This window comes from Citrus sinensis, chromosome 3, assembly GCF_022201045.2.
Source record: "Citrus sinensis cultivar Valencia sweet orange chromosome 3, DVS_A1.0, whole genome shotgun sequence".
In the NCBI taxonomy this organism is placed as follows: Eukaryota; Viridiplantae; Streptophyta; class Magnoliopsida; order Sapindales; family Rutaceae; genus Citrus; species Citrus sinensis.
In genome coordinates this window covers 16,917,040-16,939,508 of record NC_068558.1, presented here as the reverse complement: position 1 = coordinate 16,939,508, position 22,469 = coordinate 16,917,040, and the positions used below count along the sequence as shown (strand labels likewise).

At 31.9% G+C, this 22,469-nt stretch overlaps 2 protein-coding genes across 38 annotated transcripts; one reads left to right on the top strand and one right to left on the bottom strand.

The window, feature by feature from the left end:
• The first annotated feature begins 23 nt into the window (after positions 1-23).
• Positions 24-10,103, top strand: LOC102631220 (E3 ubiquitin-protein ligase ORTHRUS 2-like). 37 transcript variants are annotated; one of them, XR_008053660.1, is made up of 9 exons: positions 24-153; positions 620-745; positions 1,529-1,628; positions 1,717-1,778; positions 1,862-1,964; positions 2,199-5,833; positions 5,912-5,983; positions 6,412-7,390; positions 9,725-10,103. XR_008053660.1 is itself a non-coding variant. In XM_052438943.1 (8 exons), the coding sequence occupies exons 4-8, from the start codon at positions 8,024-8,026 to the stop codon at positions 9,809-9,811; spliced, it is 303 nt and encodes a 100-aa protein (XP_052294903.1). In that variant the 5' UTR covers positions 5,249-5,833; positions 5,912-5,983; positions 6,412-6,531; positions 7,992-8,023; the 3' UTR covers positions 9,812-10,103. The 37 variants fall into 37 exon arrangements, 4 of the variants coding, with proteins under 4 accessions (XP_052294900.1, XP_052294903.1, XP_052294902.1 ...); XR_008053687.1 differs by lacking the exons at positions 24-153; positions 620-745; positions 1,529-1,628; positions 1,717-1,778; positions 1,862-1,964 and adding exons at positions 7,992-8,051; positions 8,174-8,241; positions 8,546-8,586; positions 9,145-9,228 and having other exon boundaries at positions 5,249-5,833; positions 6,412-6,531; XR_008053682.1 differs by lacking the exons at positions 24-153; positions 620-745; positions 1,529-1,628; positions 1,717-1,778; positions 1,862-1,964 and adding exons at positions 7,992-8,051; positions 8,161-8,241; positions 8,546-8,586; positions 9,145-9,228 and having other exon boundaries at positions 5,249-5,833; positions 6,412-6,531.
• LOC127900620 (malonyl-CoA:anthocyanidin 5-O-glucoside-6''-O-malonyltransferase-like) lies at positions 3,619-4,800 on the bottom strand. The gene has a single exon (XM_052435787.1). It carries the CDS (start codon positions 4,798-4,800, stop codon positions 3,619-3,621), a length of 1,182 nt encoding a protein of 393 aa, XP_052291747.1.
• Positions 10,104-22,469: the final 12,366 nt, after the last annotated feature.

Below are 22,469 nucleotides of genomic sequence, written 5' to 3'. Positions count from 1 at the left end.
GTATTATTTATTTATACGTTTGGAATTGGAGGAATAGAGATAGCACGGTCACAATCTTAACTTGTTAAGGGCGGTTATGAGCACAAGCTTTTGGCATGATACGGGGACCGCCTACTGTGCAAGTAGAGTCAGTTACACAGTTGAACGATGGAAGTAAGAACTGCACGTGAACTGCACGTGCGTCGCTCATGCATGTAATTTTATTAATATTTTGAGAAAATATTCACCGTCCTTTATTTTTTTTATTTTTTTAAAAATACATAATTTATTTTTGCTGAAATCCACCTAAATTTATATTTTATTGCACTTTTTCACTTATATTTGAAATCCGTTAATCCGTTAAAAAAATTAACGGAAACTTAAAAAAGATGATGAGGATCATGGAGAGTGGTTTCTCTACACAGGAACGTAATTGCACCATTGGAAATTGGTTTTTGGAGACCATTACTGCTTTATTAAACAACGAATATGTCGGTGGTGGTCAATTTTTATGATTTTTTTTTAATTTTAGTATTAACTATTCTGTGTTGTTTCTTCTCCCCTTTTACTGGAATGCTTTCTCTATAGAAGTATTATCATGTTTACAATTGCTGACTTGTTTGAATGGAGATAAATACAGTGGTGGTCGTGACTTGAGTGGCAATAAGCGCACAAACAAGAATCAGTCATTTGACCAGAAGTTTCTGAAACTGAACGAGGCTCTACGTGTCAGTTGCAAGAAAGGCTATCCTGTTCGAGTTGTTCGGTAAATATGAATTCAAAAGTCTCCCCTTGTTTTATCAAATCTTTTTATTTTTTATTTCCTCGCTATAACATATATATGCAAGATTTGTGATCAAAACTATTTTCTGCATTATGCATTAATGATTGGTGATTTTACTCTCCTGAAAGGCTTAACGTAATCCATGATCATTTTGATTCTAGATGTGTACTTTATATTTTATACAGATTTCTTTTGCATCAGAAAGATACACATCATGTTGTTTCCACAAAAGTAAACAACAGGAAATATAAATTTTTGTTTGCTTGTAACCAGAAATATAACTCACAAAACTGATGCATGCTTACAATGAAAAGAAAGCTTTGAAGTTGCTTTTATAGAAAGAAAAAGGAAAAAAGGAAAAAATCGTCCTCAAATGTTGACCGCAAAATCATTCATTTTTTACTTATTACATCCTCATACCAGATATAACTTCACTTGACTATTATTTCCCTCACAATGGCCATGTAGATGGAAGAAGGTTTGTTGTTTTAAAATAGTCAAGGAGCTTGACAGCAAATATTAGTATATACATTTAAGTTAGTCTAGGTGCGTGTAAAGCATGAAATCAATAACATACACGTCATCGGAACCGTGTATAATGCTATAAATAAATTTGATACATTTAAAATTGATGTGATCATATCAAGAAAGATTGGTGTTAACTCTGAATGAGTTGATCTCTGCTGTGAGAAATGATGTCCATGCCGGTGCATCATTTTTCATTAAGTTGAAAATTCTAATATTTTCCATTATTTTGATGCTTAGGTCTTTCAAGGAGAAGAGATCTTCATATGCCCCAGAGAAAGGGTTGCGGTATGACGGAATCTATAGGATTGAAGAATGTTGGCGAAAAATTGGAGTCCAAGTTAATATATGTTCTCAATTATAAGGAAACTTCTCATTTGGTTGATCTTTTGCTGTGTTAAATTGCTGATATTGTTTTTCTGCATTAGGGTTTCAAAGTCTGTCGATATCTATTTGTTAGATGTGATAATGATCCTGCCCCATGGACAAGGTTTGTATTTCGTCACTTGGTTTATTTAACTATTTATTTAATATACCTCTCTTCTAACAAACTTCTGGTTACCTTGACTGCAGTGATGACCATGGAGACCATCCTAGACCATTGCCAGAACTTCCAGAGTTGAAGAATGCACTTGACATTACGAAGAGAAAGGAACGTCCATCGTGGGATTTTGATGTGAGTGCTTTAGATTTCTGTTTGATTTCACTGGTTTGGTTGCTACCATTTTTTGGAATATTATCTTTTTGTCAACCTTAGCCACTCATCAGTGAACATAAGTTGACATGAGTTCAAAATAATAGATAATGAGGAAAAATCTGATCAGACAATTTCCTGAATGGTTTAATTTCACTTCTTGTGAGCTTAAACTGTACATTTTTCTTTTTAATTGATATCTGCAACTTTTCTCAGGAGCTAGATGGCTGCTGGAAGTGGATTAAACCTCCACCCCTCAGCAGAGTTGTAGCACACACTGGGAAATCTGATGGCAAGAAGAGTATAACTGTAAGAGAAAAGCTCCTGAAAGGTTTGTTTTCTATCCCTTACCCTCATCTTCAATAATACCTATTCCTTGGATTTGACTGTCAATTTTGCCTTGTTCAAGTGTATCATGAAACTATTTTGGGTCTTAAATTTTGATAGAATTCTCAATTTGAAAGTTTGAGTTTTATCAATAAATTTCTATTGACAGAATTGGGTTGTTCAGCCATAAGAACAGGTTAATGAAATCCTTTGACTTAAAAACTTAAATTGATGAACAAAGGTAAATTTTAATACTTAACAAAACTATATACAAACATTAATGTTGTGTGTAATATGAAATTTTAAATTAAGTGCTCTATCACTATGTTTAAGTCGATACTAAGTTGGATCTCGTAATTGTCAAAAAAAGTGTATGATATTTGATAGTTTATATATGAAAACTCAATTATGTTAATTTAGGCCATGAAACGTTTAATTAATAATTTTTTATTATTATGTCGGTTGATGAACTCATGGAGAGTACCTTGAAAATTAATTTATTATTTTCATAAATTTTATATGCTGGATATATCATTATGTTTTTTGAGTTAATTAAAAAGGAGCCACAGTCATAAATCAACGAATGAATGGTGAAATCAACTAGTTTGCGCATTATCGATGTAAGTAGAATATACATACGCGTATATCAGTATTTTACATATTTTATGTTCACCAAATGAGTTTTGAAGAATTCGACATTAATAGGGCGAAGCATATTTAGAATTAAATATTTCCCTTTAAGATGTTATCGAAAATGAGATTTGTCAATATTTTGACTTAGTACACGTGTGATCAAGGGCATGAGACTTATTTAATAATGTGCAATGGCCATCCGTGCGGATCATGTGGTTGAAGTTTCTTTCGGGCGCATCATATGTAATGCCAAAAGGATGAAGTTTCAACTTTCAACCATTTCTAGAAGTTATGCATGGCCCTAGTGAATAGTGATATCAAGATATCACTCTAATTTAAAAAACTTAAAGATATGACATTTAAATAAATAAATACATAAAAAATAAGTGTTTATTTTTTTTTTATTCAAAGCAAAAATATAAAGAGGTAACAGCTGACATTTACTATTAATTAGATATTTATCAAATAAGAGAATAACCTCAAGTCCTTAATTATTTTTTAATAGTTTTGATCTACAAATATATGATATGTAATAAGACTGTAATAGGTTTACTGAGAAAAGAGCCTGCGTGCAAATTCGAATAAGTGCCCTCAGCAATAACGAGTATACCATCACAATCTCATATCATATGGTAGAATAGAATGAAGAGGAAAAAAACTCAAAAATATGATAAACTCAGTTAAGGCCATTAACGAAGAGAGACGAAAAAGCTTCCATCTGTGGCTTCTCCAAAACAACACCAACCTCAACAGCACCGCCTCCATTTCTACTCTCTACTAAATAAATAGATCCAACAGGACCAACACGATCTAAAATAATCTCCACTCTTTTCGGCTTCCCCCACCCAAAATCTGACCCGTAAACATCAAAACGGTTCGACCCGGCGACCCCAAGCAATCTTCCTGGAGCTTGTCCTCCACCCTCTTTTACATATTTCAACAAATTCAAAATCTTCTCCTCGGATCCTTCAATGACTTCCCTCTTCAGCCCTTTGACCAAATCACTTAACTTGTCAGCAACAAATGCGATCCCATTTTCCGGATCCACGACATCGCTTGCTTTTGCAGGGGTACCATGCCCACTAATAACACAGTTACCAAAATAATTAACCGGAAGAGGAGGATCCAACCGGCTCCTACAATTTGCTGCGACCCGCAGCATAACAGTTGCGTCACCTTCTACTCCCATTGCTTTAACCAGGCAAACGTAGACATAAGCACATGTGAGCACATAAGACGACAAATGAAGTTCTTTTGCTTGTCTTATGAGAACCTCATTTCCCTGTACCTTGTCCCTCAGTTTCTTTATGTCTTCGCGGGTCAATTCGAAACTCTTTCGAACCATGCTGGAATGTGCTTTCAGAGCCGGCATACTAACGAGCTTCAAGCTTCGCTTGTCGGATTGAAAAGCCAGCCAGTGGTTCGCATAAACCACGTCCAGCCCTTTCCGATCTTTGATGAGAGTCCGGTCAAAGCACGGGATTAGCTCGGTGGGTAATAATATCGAAGAATTATTAAGGTTTTGTTGTTGCATCTGAATTAGTTGTTTGCAGAAATAAGCCCAAGATCTCTCAAACATTGTTTTGCTTTTCCCGTCGATGAAAGCGTGGTGAGTCAAGACGGAGATGCAAAACCCTTGTTTCGGAAACAAAGTTATTTGTATAGCAACCACCTCAGCTTTATCGTCGGATATGGACAACTGGGGCGCCAGATGATGAAACTCAACGGCTTCGCGGTTTCCGTTATTGCCAGAGAGGTGGCTGAAGTCGGCGTCGGATTCAGCAACGGTAAATGAGACGCCGTCGTTTTGGTCAGGGAAGTAGTAAATGGCTGGCTTCGCGGAGTCCGCAGGCCACATTATGTGACCGGCGAGGGGGAGGTAATGAAGGAGAGTGAGAGAGAGAGAGTCAGCGAGCTTCGGAAGGATCACTGAGTTGAATAAATCGAAAGTTAGGTCAGTGATTTGATAGAAAAAGAGGCGTTCTGAAGGTGGAAATTTTAGCCAGAGAGTATCGAAGTAGGTGAGTGGAAGAGTGGAGGCGATGACTGAGTCGGACGACGGCGGGCTGATTTTGCTAACTCAATGTATTTTCACGCTATGTTTTTCTGCCATGACGATCACGAGGGAGAGAGAGTAAAAATATTAAGAAACAATACTGCTAAATGATGCTACTAGTATCTCTGCTCTGGTCGGTCAAGTGTTTAAATACTCTTCATCACCATGAATCCAATCGATCTCAAGTGTGAGGCATAAATTTTAAGTGGTTGCCTGTCAAATTCGGTCCACAAACATGGGTTTCAACTATCATATCCTGTGTCCCAATAATTTTATTTTTATTTTTTATTTAAAAAAGGGCTGATGCTACAAGGAAAAATTACCGTTGGATTAAGTGGAGTGGATCCAATGGCTGTGATTCAATTTAGTATTAAATAATAAAAAAATTTACAAGGAAAGGGAACCTGTAAAATCGGTAAATGAAACAAACAAAAGGTCCTGACCACTCACTCCTCACCTCGCGATCACAGCTCACCCTCACCTTACGTCTCCATCTCCACTGGCTCCCGCTTCACTCACACGCCAAACGCCTCACCACTCCCTCACCTCACTCCCTCACAACACGCCTCACCACGGCCATCAACAGCGCCGCGAGTCGGTAATGATTAACGGCGGCGGCTGAAGGAGTTCCTAGGCAACGATCAACGGCGGCACGAGCACGAGCTGATCTCCTTCTTCGGCAACGATCAACGGCGGGGTTGCTGATCTTCCCTATCCTTGGTGGACTTCAACTCTGTCCCTGCCTTGTGGGTCGTTGATGATACTGATTTCATGGGCTACCAGAATTGCGGAGCCTCCAAAGACTGGTCTTGAGTTTTGGAAGACTTTGTTTCTCGTAAGTACTGTGATGGGTTTTGTTTTGTTTGTGAGAAAAGTGAGGAAATTTTGAGAAAATGATGTTTTTGGTTTTTAGGGTTTGTGCTGGTTTTGTTGATGAGTACAGGTTTATTTGGACCTGGATTTCAGAGCCCTGGAAAACGGATTTGTAAGTCAATGGCCTAAAACAGCTTTTTCTACTAATCATTTGTCATGCTGCAGGTGAAAAGTAGCTAGAGTTTTTGATCATTCATATAATTTATAGTATCTTAACTTAATACTTGATGCTTTATTTGGTTGTTGGGAAAATGTAGGTAACAGATTTTAGTTTTTCTAGAATTAAAATGGTACAAAAAGTTCACCTTTTTTTGCTTCTGTCTTGGTGAAATTTTGATTTTTGTTTACTTCATCATCTAAAGTTAAAGTGGAAGTTTGGATTTCTAATATGTGGTTAATGTGGCAAGTGATTCTCTGAGTTATTGGCGCTGTTGTAAGTTATTGGGAGTATGATTTTGAATTTTGATGTTAGAGCTGCTAAATTACGCTTAATTCTCTTCGGTTATCAGGGCTGATTCGAGTTTGTGTTGCGGGTAACAGATTCTTTTAGGGGCGAATTTGATGAAAAACGGGATGATAGAATGCAGCGTGTGCCATTCAAAATTAGTTTCCCCAACTACCAAATCTATATCAAGGGCTTATGACTAACACAAGACCAAGGTATCATCAAAGCAACTTGCTCTCAATGTCTTTTTGGTTGTTGGTGATTCTATGTTGGTTTACAGGTAATTGGTTCTCGTTTCTAATTTTAATAATCTTTTTCGTCAAATACTCAGCTTTAGAGCATTCAGTCAAGGAATTATGGGTTTGCATGCTCTTTTTGTACGATCAAAATAATTTTTCAAGGAACCTAATTTTGTTCTAACTTCAAAGTAATTTTGTCATTTTCAGCTGTTTCTTAATAAAATTGTTACTGGGTTTGTTGGTTGGATTTGACTGATTGCTGACTCTGTTGAATTTTATGTTTTTTGGTTGTCTTTTGAGTGTTTTGGTGATGGGCTGCTCTCTGAGCATGCTATTGCTTTGATCTGATGCATCTGATGTTGCTTTGTTGTCTTTTTTTTCCCTTTTTAATATTTGAATTTTGGTGGTTTACTGAATTCGAAGTTTCAAGCTTTGACTTTGTTAATTATTTGTTGAATTTAGCTTATGAAGTTTTCTTCTTAGCTTCTATGGTTTGTTTTGTATGTTAATGGGTGGTGCCTAGAATTTATGTTCAAGATCTAGCTCCTAGTTTTGGGGGCCTCAAGCTGAATTGTTTCTTAATAATTTTATTATCTTTTTTTCCATATTTAATGCAAATAAATACTACTATGTGCATTTAAATTTAAACCAGTGAACTTGAAACTTGAAAAAAAAAACCTTTCAATTCTTTTTTTTTTGCTTTTTTTTTTCGCGCACGCTGGACAATCCTTGCCATTAAACAAACCCTCACAGCCACCAGCCACCACTGACATGCATGAACGTCCAATCTCTTAGCCGCAATCGCTATTCTTTGTCGACGTCGTGAAGAAATTGGGTATGATGTTGTTAATCAATCACACATGCTACCAAAAAATGCTAAGAATCAATTTTTAAAATTTCGTTAATATGATTATGAAATTGGGCTTGCTTTTGTGTGAATTTTTAGGGTTTGTTTGCTTTTGGATGAACATTAAAACTCAGATTTTGAAATTGTTTGTTCCTCATTTTGTTGAGATATATCCTGTCTTCGTTTATTTATTTGTGCATGTCTGGATAGATATGCCAACCTAATCGAATGCTTATTAAATTCAATGAAATGTGATGCATGGCCTTAAGCTTGCGATGAATAGCTTTATTCAACATATATATTTTGGAAATTAGTTTTATTTTGTTTGATAACATAATATGTGATAACACTTTAGTTTCTTGTAGCTTGAAAATCCTATACTGTTTCAGATTCTAACTTTATGGAATAATCTGTTCACTTTGCAAATGATATGCAAAAAATTTTGAATCGAATTTTTTTTTTTATAGCTTATTTTGTTAGAAGTTCTACTTGCTTTTGTCTTATTTTCCTATATTTCTGTTTTGTAATCTGAAGTCCTGAATTAAAAATAAACTCTTGAATCTAAAATATAATAAGTTATCTTGATTAGTTTGGTGTGAATGTACCGGTTGAGTTGCGAGCATGGAGAAGCACAAAGGGGGAATCACTGGTATCATATTATAAAAATGCCATCTGTATAGAACTTTCGGCGTTCACTTCATTTGTAATTTTTCCCCCTTATTTTGCTCAATTCTTTGAATTAATAAATTATTCTATAGATTCCATTTGCAGATTTTTTGAATCACGATGGGCTTTCAGAAGCAGTTGTGTTGCATGATGAGGATAAACAATTGTCAGAGGTATATTCTCTCTTTTTCTCTTAATTTTCCAGCTGTGTGATGGAGACAAATAGTAGAATAAAACTATGTTCTATATGGTCTCTAATGTTTGATAAATTGTTCTTTATTTTTAAAATCAATAGGAAAACTTGATTTAAAACTTAAAACAGAATTGGTCTGGACAAGATGCTTGTTCTCGTTGACCATTGCTCTTATTTCTGGTCCTAGTAAAGTAGGAAGTCTTTATTATTGGAGCTAATTTGGTAAAATTTGGTAGGCTTGAAGGAAATATCTATTTGTAATATTAATTCTTTGAATTTTTCAGTGCAGGTTATTGCTGATCGAGATTATGCTCCTAAAGAAGAGGTCATATGCAGCTTTGATGATTCTTTTCTTCTATTAAAATAATTTTACGATTACCCTCTGGAACTTACTTCTGTTTCTTCTATTTATATATGTGTGTTAGATGTGTATACTCAGTTTCTTGTGTTCTTTTTTCCCTGCTTGTCTGCCTTCTAGTGTTGTCTGGATATAACTGTAAACATATATGTGGCCATCTGGTTAACACGAGCCTGGAATTTTTTTTCTTTACATTGATTAATAATTTTGATGTTTAATGGCTCATTAATGGCTTTTCTTTCATCTTAAAGGTTGTCATCTGCATATCTAATCGTTGTATGCAGATAGAAATTGCTGCTTAAAAATATTTATATTTGTTATTGATTCAATAATATATATATGTTATGTCCTTGGACAGTTTGTGAAATCCCTACATAGATTGTGGGAAACAGCACGTACAAACACACTTTTCATACATGTTTCAGTGTAGAGAAAATATCCATTAAAATGTGTAAAGTCATGCACTGGGGTTTAAACCTTTAATCGATGTCATAATTGTGAATTTCTCTTGGTGCAATTGTCCAGGTATGGATAACATATGGAAAATTCCCAAATTCAACCTTGCTATTGGATTTTGGTTTTTCCCTTCCATACAACATATACGATGAGGTTAGTTTTGAGTTTCAGTTGTGTTGGTTCTTGTTTGCAAAAGGAATGGTTATTATACAAACCAGATGGTTTTGCTTGCAAGCTATACTTATCTACCAATATTATATGGTACCTCTTTATTTTATAAAGAGCAAGTGGTTCTTTGGCCCCTGTTTTTCTTAAGTACTGATTGCCTTTATTGTGCATCTTTTAGTCTCTCTTCGCATTTGCTATGCATTATTTTTTAAAAAATAATTAAATAATTTCCAGGTGTTGTTTAGCTTCTGTTATGCTGCAAAAACAACACCAGGAAATTTGCTGGCACTGTTTTACTAATGTTTGTGTAAAAAGACTTTAACTGCTGTTTTATATACATATAATTTGTATTTCAATATGATCTCCATTTTGCTTTTATTTTTTAATTTTTAAAATGGGAAGATTCCCTTGTATTTTATCTCAATTGCAATTTTGTCTAGTATTCGTTCTTGGGATTATATCTTCTTTTACTTGTTTTTAGGGTGCAGCTCTCAGTTTCAAGTACTACCAACATTGTTTCTCTTCCATGAAAGAATCTGTAGTTTTACCCAGCTATGAACTGAGTTAGCCATCGGTTATTAGCAGTTTAAGCAGTTTCTGGACAAGGAGCAAGAAGATACCAATGAGGACCTGGATTTCAGAAGCAAGTCTCTTATTTTTCTTTTATTTTGAATCATTAGCATTTTCTTTTTCTCGTTTGGTTTCAGATATTGGTGGCATTGGGCGGTGGGTTTGTTTATTGAATCATATGATGATACCAAATGTAATTGCAAATAGCAGGGTCTAAAATTTGTACGACCTTGTGATTTGTGCTATATTTTTTTACTGATGTTTGCTTAATTTTATTTTCCTTTTTGTTCTTTTTTGAGTGATCTCCATAATTAATCAAGAACTAAAATATCAAGTTTGTTAATCTTTTAATTTAATATTATTTTGAGAATTATTGGCTTCCATCTTACATTAAAATAATCCCTTAATGAAAAATCATTGTTTTAACATTAAATTTAACTTTGCATAATTTTGCAATATGTTATTGACCAGAATAAATTTTTCAAAATTAAAAATTTTTGTGAGAAGAATTACAATGTTGTATTCCATCTCTAAAAATTAACCAAAAAAATCTGTATTTTAAAGTTATAATAAATGTACTATTAAAAAAAATCTATATCTATCATAAAATTTGATTTTCATAATGTTGGAAATTAACAAGTATTATTTGAAATCTTGGAAAATAGGTTTGATTGAGTTTCATAATGTTTTTAATAAAATGGTAATTTTTAGGGCACAAACAACGAACCGCTAACACTTAAAGTGGGTAATTGATTCCATTTTGGGGAGTTTTCAAAATAAAAAAGGCGAACCGCTAACTTTAAGTGGCAAAACGACTACGCTTATGTGAGTTTATTGTATGGTGTGCGTTGATCATTCCCGATTCTTCAAGTAAGAAAATGTGCTAGTTCTTCCATGTAATAAGAAGTTTAGTGCTATTTGGGTTGAGTTTTTAAAACATTTAATGTCACCATTAATGGAAGGATTTAGTTGGTTTCTGAGTTGGTATATAAATAAATTAACTACGCTCATATGTCATGTAAAGCTAAATTGACTAGCCTGTAGTGAAAAGGCGGTGAGTCGTTTGGAGTTGCATGCTCTCTGAAATGAAAGAGGCTAGCCTCTTCGTAGGAAACGGGTAGCCCTTTTCACACCAGAGAGCATGTTTCTCCAAAATGGCTAGCCGTTTCAATGAAGAGGCTAGCCCTTTTCACTTCGCATGCTCTCTGGAATGAAAAAGGCTAGCCTCTTCGTGGGAAACGACTAGCCCTTTTCACTCCAGAGATCATGTTTCCCAAAAATGGCTAGCCGTTTCAATAAAGAGGTTAACCGTTTGGAGTTGCATGCTCTCTGGATTGAAAAAGGCTAGCCGCGATAAAGTAAACGACTAACCCTTTTTACTCCAAAAAACATTTTGATCGAAAACGGTTAGCTACTTATTTTAAAGAGGCTAGCCGTCTTCATACACAAACGGCTGGCCTAAAAAACTTTAGAGGCTAGCCGTTTTCGATGTGGTTTTCACTGGAGGAGAAACGGCTAGCCTCTAAAATGTAAAGGCTAGCCGTTTTCGCGTTTGGTGCTCATTGGAGGGGAAACGACTAGCCTCTAAATTTTAGAGGCTAGCCGTTTTCGCATTTGGTGCTTACTAGAGGGGAAACAACTAGCCTCTAAAATTAAAAGGCTAGCCGTTTTCACTTTGGACGGTTTCTGGAACTTGAACGGTCAGCCTATTATTTTGTAAAGGATAGTCGGGTTCAATCCAATGGTATTGTTCATCTTCTTCCTTACAAAATCGGTCAGCTGCTTCTCTCTTTAAAGCCGAATCCTCTCTCCGACGTTCTCACTCCAAAGATCCACCGTTTATAATTAGTTCACAGCCCAAATTCAATCTTAGAAATCATTTCCCACCACTTGGTCTTGCTAATTTTTTTTTTTAAAAAAAACTGGTTAATTGTCGAAACTGAAATAACCTAGGTTGTAAACCCCTTTCACTTGCTACTTCACCAATATTTCACTATTCGGTAAATGTTTACCAAAATTTAACCCATATATCCCTTTTAAACTTCATTAACTTCCATCGCATCGGTATATTCCTCTTCAAATCACTGAAAAATCAAAATGTCAAGTTCAAGGCCGCGTAGAGCAAAAGAGAAAGGGAAAAAAGCGATTCCACCACCCAAACGGTCACCAAACGGGGGGGCCTGTAGAATTAACTTGTAACCTTGAAAATCATTTAATTAATGGACCAATAAACATGAAGCAATGACCATTAACTTGATACCCAAACAATTAAACTTGAAACTAGTGAACTTAAAACCAGTGAACCTGAAACTTAGGGCAATAAACGTGAAACATGAGATTATTAACTTGCAACCATGAAAATGATTAAATTAATGAACTTGAAACTTAGGGCAATGAACATAAAACATATGATCATTAACTTGCAACCTAAAAAATTATATAATTAATGGACCAATAAACATGAAATCATGACCATTAACGTGATACCTAAACCAATAAACTTGAAACCAGTGAACTTGAAACTTAAGGCAATAAACCTGAAATATGAGATCATTAACTTGCAACCATAAAAATGACTAAATTAATGAACTTGAAACTTAGGGCAATAAACATGAAACATATGATCATTAACTTGCAACCCAAAAAATTATACAATTAATGGATCAATAAACATGAAATCATGACCATTAACGTGATACCTAAACCAATAAACTTGAAACCAGTTAACTTGAAACTTAAGGCAATAAACCTGGAATATGAGATCATTAACTTGCAACCATAAAAATGATTAAATTAATGAACTTGAAACTTAGGGCAATGAACATGAAACATATGATCATTAACTTGCAACCCAAAAAATTATATAATTAATGGACCAATAAATATGAAATCATTACCATTAACGTGATACCTAAACCAATAAACTTGAAACCAGTGAACTTGAAACTTAAGGCAATAAACCTGAAATATGAGATCATTAACTTGCAACTATAAAAATGATTAAATTAATTAACTTGAAACTTAGGGCAATCAACATGAAACATATGATTATTAACTTGCAACCCAAAAAATTATATAATTAATGGATCAATAAACATGAAATCATGACCATTAACGTGATACCTAAACAATAAACTTGAAACTAGTGAACTTGAAACTTAAGGCAATAAACCTGAAATATGAGATCATTAACTTACAACCATAAAAATGATTAAATTAATGAACTTGAAACTTAGGTTAATGAACATGAAACATATGATCATTAACTTGCAACCCAAAATATTATGTAATTAATAGACAAATAAACATGAAATCATGACCATTAACGTGATAGCTAAACCAATAAACTTGAAACCAATGAACTTGAAACTTAAGGCAATAAACCTGAAATATGAGATCATTAACTTGCAACCATAAAAATGATTAAATTAATGAACTTCAAACTTAGGGAAATGAACATTAAACATCTGATCATTAACTTGTAACCCAAAAAGTTATATAATTAATGGACCAATAAACATGAAATCATGACCATTAACGTGATACCTAAACCAATAAACTTGAAACCAGTTAACTTGAAACTTAAGGCAATAAACTTGAAATATGAGATCATTAACTTACAACCATAAAAATGATTAAATTAATGAACTTGAAACTTAGGGCAATGAACATGAAACATATGATCATTAACTTGCAACCCAAAATATTATGTAATTAATGGACAAATAAACATGAAATCATGACCATTAACGTGATACCTAAACCAATAAACTTGAAACCAATGAACTTGAAACTTAAGGCAATAAACCTGAAATATTAGATCATTAACTTGCAACCATAAAAATGATTAAATTAATGACCTTGAAACTTAGGGAAATGAACATGAAACATCTGATCATTAACTTGTAACCCAAAAAGTCATATAATTAATGGACCAATAAACATGAAATCATGACCATTAACGTGATAGTTAAACCAATAAACTTGAAACCAGTTAACTTGAAGCTTAAGGCAATAAACCTGAAATATGAGATCATTAACTTGCAACCATAAAAATAATTTAATTAATGAACTTGAAACTTAGGGCAATGAACATGAAACATATGATCATTAACTTGCAACCCAAAATATTATGTAATTAATGGACAAATAAACATGAAATCATGACCATTAACGTGATACCTAAACCAATAAACTTGAAACCAATGAACTTGAAACTTAAGGCAATAAACCTGAAATATTAGATCATTAACTTGCAACCATAAAAATGATTAAATTAATGACCTTGAAACTTAGGGAAATGAACATGAAACATCTGATCATTAACTTGTAACCCAAAAAGTCATATAATTAATGGACCAATAAACATGAAATCATGACCATTAACGTGATAGTTAAACCAATAAACTTGAAACCAGTTAACTTGAAGCTTAAGGCAATAAACCTGAAATATGAGATCATTAACTTGCAACCATAAAAATAATTTAATTAATGAACTTGAAACTTAGGGCAATGAACATGAAACATATGATCATTAACTTGCAACCCAAAATATTATGTAATTAATGGACAAATAAACATGAAATCATGACCATTAACGTGATACCTAAACCAATAAACTTGAAACCAATGAACTTGAAACTTAAGGCAATAAACCTGAAATATTAGATCATTAACTTGCAACCATAAAAATGATTAAATTAATGAACTTCAAACTTAGGGCAATGAACATGAAAAATATGATCATTAACTTGCAACCCAAAAAATTATATAATTAATGGACCAATAAATATGAAATCATGACTATTAACGTGATACCTAAACCAATAAACTTGAAACCAGTGAACTTGAAACTTAAGGCAATAAACCTGAAATATGAGATCATTAACTTGCAACCATAAAAATGATTAAATTAATGAACTTGAAACTTAGGGTAAAGAACATGAAACATATGATCATTAACTTGCAACCCAAAATATTATGTAATTAATGGACAAATAAACATGAAATCATGACCATTAACGTGATACCTAAACCAATAAACTTGAAACCAATGAACTTGAAACTTAAGGCAATAAACCTGAAATATTAGATCATTAACTTGCAACCATAAAAATGATTAAATTAATGACCTTGAAACTTAGGGAAATGAACATGAAACATCTGATCATTAACTTGTAACCCAAAAAGTCATATAATTAATGGACCAATAAACATGAAATCATGACCATTAACGTGATAGTTAAACCAATAAACTTGAAACCAGTTAACTTGAAGCTTAAGGCAATAAACCTGAAATATGAGATCATTAACTTGCAACCATAAAAATAATTTAATTAATGAACTTGAAACTTAGGGCAATGAACATGAAACATATGATCATTAACTTGCAACCCAGAAAATTATATAATTAATGGACCAATAAACATGAAATCATGACCATTAACGTGATACCTAAACTAATAAACTTGAAACCAGTTAACTTGAAACTGAAGGCAATAAACATGGAATATGAGATCATTAACTTGCAACCATAAAAATGATTAAATTAATGAACTTGAAACTTAGGGCAATGAACATGAAACATATGATCATTAACTTGCAACCCAAAACATTATATAATTAATGGACTAATAAATGTGAAATCATTACCATTAACGTGATACCTAAACCAATAAACTTGAAACCAGTGAACTTGAAACTTAAGGCAATAAACCTGAAATATGAGATCATTAACTTGCAACCATAAAAATGATTAAATTAATGAACTTGAAACTTAGGGCAATGAACATGAAACATATGATCATTAACTTGCAACCCAGAAAATTATATAATTAATGGACCAATAAACATGAAATCATGACCATTAACGTGATACCTAAACTAATAAACTTGAAACCAGTTAACTTGAAACTGAAGGCAATAAACATGGAATATGAGATCATTAACTTGCAACCATAAAAATGATTAAATTAATGAACTTCAAACTTAGGGCAATGAACATGAAAAATATGATCATTAACTTGCAACCCAAAAAATTATATAATTAATGGACCAATAAATAAGAAATCATTACCATTAACGTGATACCTAAACCAATAAACTTGAAACCAATGAACCTGAAACTTAAGGCAATAAACCTGAAATATGAGATCATTAACTTGCAACCATAAAAATGATTAAATTAATGAACTTCAAACTTAGGGAAATGAACATTAAACATCTGATCATTAACTTGGAACCCAAAAAGTTATATAATTAATGGACCAATAAACATGAAATCATGACCATTAACGTGATACCTAAACCAATAAACTTGAAACCAGTTAACTTGAAACTTAAGGCAATAAACTTGAAATATGAGATCATTAACTTACAACCATAAAAATGATTAAATTAATGAACTTGAAACTTAGGGTAATGAACATGAAACATATGATCATTAACTTGCAACCCAAAATATTATGTAATTAATGGACAAATAAACATGAAATCATGACCATTAACGTGATACCTAAACCAATAAATTTGAAACCAGTTAACTTGAAACTTAAGGCAATAAACCTGAAATATGAGATCATTAACTTGCAACCATAAAAATGATTAAATTAATGAACTTGAAACTTAGGGCAATGAACATGAAACATATGATCATTAACTTGCAACCCAGAAAATTATATAATTAATGGACCAATAAACATGAAATCATGACCATTAACGTGATACCTAAACTAATAAACTTGAAACCAGTTAACTTGAAACTGAAGGCAATAAACATGGAATATGAGATCATTAACTTGCAACACTAAAAATGATTAACTTAATGAACTTCAAACTTAGGGCAATGAACATGAAAAATATGATCATTAACTTGCAACCCAAAAAATTATATAATTAATGGACCAATAAATATGAAATCATGACTATTAACGTGATACCTAAACCAATAAACTTGAAACCAGTGAACTTGAAACTTAAGGCAATAAACCTGAAATATGAGATCATTAACTTGCAACCATAAAAATGATTAAATTAATGAACTTGAAACTTAGGGCAATGAACATGAAAAATATGATCATTAACTTGCAACCCAAAAAATTATATAATTAATGGACCAATAAATAAGAAATCATTACCATTAACGTGATACCTAAACCAATAAACTTGAAACCAATGAACCTGAAACTTAAGGCAATAAACCTGAAATATGAGATCATTAACTTGCAACACTAAAAATGATTAACTTAATGAACTTCAAACTTAGGGCAATGAACATGAAAAATATGATCATTAACTTGCAACCCAAAAAATTATATAATTAATGGACCAATAAATATGAAATCATGACTATTAACGTGATACCTAAACCAATAAACTTGAAACCAGTGAACTTGAAACTTAAGGCAATAAACCTGGAATATGAGATCATTAACTTGCAACCATAAAAATGATTAAATTAATGAACTTGAAACTTAGGGCAATGAACATGAAACATATGATCATTAACTTGCAACCCAGAAAATTATATAATTAATGGACCAATAAACATGAAATCATGACCATTAACGTGATACCTAAACCAATAAACTTGAAACCAGTTAACTTGAAACTTAAGGCAATAAACCTGGAATATGAGATCATTAACTTGCAACCATAAAAATGATTAAATTAATGAACTTGAAACTTAGGGCAATGAACATGAAACATATGATCATTAACTTGCAACCCAGAAAATTATATAATTAATGGACCAATAAACATGAAATCATGACCATTAACGTGATACCTAAACTAATAAACTTGAAACCAGTTAACTTGAAACTGAAGGCAATAAACATGGAATATGAGATCATTAACTTGCAACCATAAAAATGATTAAATTAATGAACTTCAAACTTAGGGCAATGAACATGAAAAATATGATCATTAACTTGCAACCCAAAAAATTATATAATTAATGGACCAATAAATATGAAATCATGACTATTAACGTGATACCTAAACCAATAAACTTGAAACCAATGAACTTGAAACTTAAGGCAATAAACCTGAAATATGAGATCATTAACTTGCAACCATAAAAATGATTAAATTAATGAACTTGAAACTTAGGGTAAAGAACATGAAACATATGATCATTAACTTGCAACCCAAAATATTATGTAATTAATGGACAAATAAACATGAAATCATGACCATTAACGTGATACCTAAACCAATAAACTTGAAACCAATGAACATGAAACTTAAGGCAATAAACCTGAAATATGAGATCATTAACTTGCAACCATAAAAATGACTAAATTAATGAACTTGAAACTTAGGGCAATAAACATGAAACATATGATTATTAACTTGCAACCCCAAAAATTATACAATTAATGGATCAATAAACATGAAATCATGACCATTAACGTGATACCTAAACCAATAAACTTGAAACCAGTTAACTTGAAACTTAAGGCAATAAACCTGGAATATGAGATCATTAACTTGCAACCATAAAAATGATTAAATTAATGAACTTGAAACTTAGGGTAAAGAACATGAAACATATGATCATTAACTTGCAACCCAAAAAATTATATAATTAATGGACCAATAAATATGAAATCATGACCATTAACGTGATACCTAAACCAATAAACTTGAAACCAATGAACATGAAACTTAAGGCAATAAACCTGAAATATGAGATCATTAACTTGCAACCATAAAAATGACTAAATTAATGAACTTGAAACTTAGGGCAATAAACATGAAACATATGATCATTAACTTGCAACCCAAAAAATTATACAATTAATGGATCAATAAACATGAAATCATGACCATTAACGTGATACCTAAACCAATAAACTTGAAACCAGTTAACTTGAAACTTAAGGCAATAAACCTGGAATATGAGATCATTAACTTGCAACCATAAAAATGATTAAATTAATGAACTTGAAACTTAGGGCAATGAACATGAAACATATGATCATTAACTTGCAACCCAGAAAATTATATAATTAATGGACCAATAAACATGAAATCATGACCATTAACGTGATACCTAAACTAATAAACTTGAAACCAGTTAACTTGAAACTGAAGGCAATAAACATGGAATATGAGATCATTAACTTGCAACCATAAAAATGATTAAATTAATGAACTTCAAACTTAGGGCAATGAACATGAAAAATATGATCATTAACTTGCAACCCAAAAAATTATATAATTAATGGACCAATAAATATGAAATCATGACTATTAACGTGATACCTAAACCAATAAACTTGAAACCAGTGAACTTGAAACTTAAGGCAATAAACCTGAAATATGAGATCATTAACTTGCAACCATAAAAATGATTAAATTAATGAACTTGAAACTTAGGGTAAAGAACATGAAACATATGATCATTAACTTGCAACCCAAAATATTATGTAATTAATGGACAAATAAACATGAAATCATGACCATTAACGTGATACCTAAACCAATAAACTTGAAACCAATGAACATGAAACTTAAGGCAATAAACCTGAAATATGAGATCATTAACTTGCAACCATAAAAATGACTAAATTAATGAACTTGAAACTTAGGGCAATAAACATGAAACATATGATTATTAACTTGCAACCCCAAAAATTATACAATTAATGGATCAATAAACATGAAATCATGACCATTAACGTGATACCTAAACCAATAAACTTGAAACCAGTTAACTTGAAACTTAAGGCAATAAACCTGGAATATGAGATCATTAACTTGCAACCATAAAAATGATTAAATTAATGAACTTGAAACTTAGGGCAATGAACATGAAACATATGATCATTAACTTGCAACCCAGAAAATTATATAATTAATGGACCAATAAACATGAAATCATGACCATTAACGTGATACCTAAACTAATAAACTTGAAACCAGTTAACTTGAAACTGAAGGCAATAAACATGGAATATGAGATCATTAACTTGCAACCATAAAAATGATTTAATTAATGAACTTCAAACTTAGGGCAATGAACATGAAAAATATGATCATTAACTTGCAACCCAAAAAATTATATAATTAATGGACCAATAAATAAGAAATCATTACCATTAACGTGATACCTAAACCAATAAACTTGAAACCAATGAACCTGAAACTTAAGGCAATAAACCTGAAATATGAGATCATTAACTTGCAACCATAAAAATGATTAAATTAATGAACTTCAAACTTAGGGAAATGAACATTAAACATCTGATCATTAACTTGGAACCCAAAAAGTTATATAATTAATGGACCAATAAACATGAAATCATGACCATTAACGTGATACCTAAACCAATAAACTTGAAACCAGTTAACTTGAAACTTAAGGCAATAAACTTGAAATATGAGATCATTAACTTACAACCATAAAAATGATTAAATTAATGAACTTGAAACTTAGGGTAATGAACATGAAACATATGATCATTAACTTGCAACCCAAAATATTATGTAATTAATGGACAAATAAACATGAAATCATGACCATTAACGTGATACCTAAACCAATAAACTTGAAACCAGTTAACTTGAAACTTAAGGCAATAAACCTGGAATATGAGATCATTAACTTGCAACCATAAAAATGATTAAATTAATGAACTTGAAACTTAGGGCAATGAACATGAAACATATGATCATTAACTTGCAACCCAAAACATTATATAATTAATGGACTAATAAATGTGAAATCATTACCATTAACGTGATACCTAAACCAATAAACTTGAAACCAGTGAACTTGAAACTTAAGGCAATAAACCTGAAATATGAGATCATTAACTTGCAACCATAAAAATGATTAAATTAATGAACTTGAAACTTAGGGCAATGAACATGAAACATATGATCATTAACTTGCAACCCAGAAAATTATATAATTAATGGACCAATAAACATGAAATCATGACCATTAACGTGATACCTAAACTAATAAACTTGAAACCAGTTAACTTGAAACTGAAGGCAATAAACATGGAATATGAGATCATTAACTTGCAACCATAAAAATGATTAAATTAATGAACTTCAAACTTAGGGCAATGAACATGAAAAATATGATCATTAACTTGCAACCCAAAAAATTATATAATTAATGGACCAATAAATATGAAATCATGACTATTAACGTGATACCTAAACCAATAAACTTGAAACCAGTGAACTTGAAACTTAAGGCAATAAACCTGAAATATGAGATCATTAACTTGCAACCATAAAAATGATTAAATTAATGAACTTGAAACTTAGGGTAAAGAACATGAAACATATGATCATTAACTTGCAACCCAAAATATTATGTAATTAATGGACAAATAAACATGAAATCATGACCATTAACGTGATACCTAAACCAATAAACTTGAAACCAATGAACATGAAACTTAAGGCAATAAACCTGAAATATGAGATCATTAACTTGCAACCATAAAAATGATTTAATTAATGAACTTGAAACTTAGGGCAATGAACATGAAACATATGATCATTAACTTGTAACCCAGAAAATTATATAATTAATGGACCAATAAACATGAAATCATGACCATTAACGTGATACCTAAACTAATAAACTTGAAACCAGTTAACTTGAAACTGAAGGCAATAAACATGGAATATGAGATCATTAACTTTCAACCATAAAAATGATTAAATTAATGAACTTCAAACTTAGGGCAATGAACATGAAAAATATGATCATTAACTTGCAACCCAAAAAATTATATAATTAATGGACCAATAAATATGAAATCATGACTATTAACGTGATACCTAAACCAATAAACTTGAAACCAGTGAACTTGAAACTTAAGGCAATAAACCTGAAATATGAGATCATTAACTTGCAACCATAAAAATGATTAAATTAATGAACTTGAAACTTAGGGTAAAGAACATGAAACATATGATCATTAACTTGCAACCCAAAATATTATGTAATTAATGGACAAATAAACATGAAATCATGACCATTAACGTGATACCTAAACCAATAAACTTGAAACCAATGAACATGAAACTTAAGGCAATAAACCTGAAATATTAGATCATTAACTTGCAACCATAAAAATGATTAAATTAATGAACTTGAAACTTAGGGAAATGAACATGAAACATCTGATCATTAACTTGTAACCCAAAAAGTTATATAATTAATGGACCAATAAACATAAAATCATGACCATTAACGTGATACCTAAACCAATAAACTTGAAACCAGTTAACTTGAAACTTAAGGCAATAAACTTAAAATATGAGATCATTAACTTACAACCATAAAAATGATTAAATTAATGAACTTGAAACTTAGGGTAATGAACATGAAACATATGATCATTAACTTGCAACCCAAAATATTATGTAATTAATGGACAAATAAACATGAAATCATGACCATTAACGTGATACCTAAACCAATAAACTTGAAACCAGTTAACTTGAAACTTAAGGCAATAAACCTGGAATATGAGATCATTAACTTGCAACCATAAAAATGATTAAATTAATGAACTTGAAACTTAGGGAAATGAACATGAAACATCTGATCATTAACTTGTAACCCAAAAAGTCATATAATTAATGGACCAATAAACATGAAATCATGACAATTAACG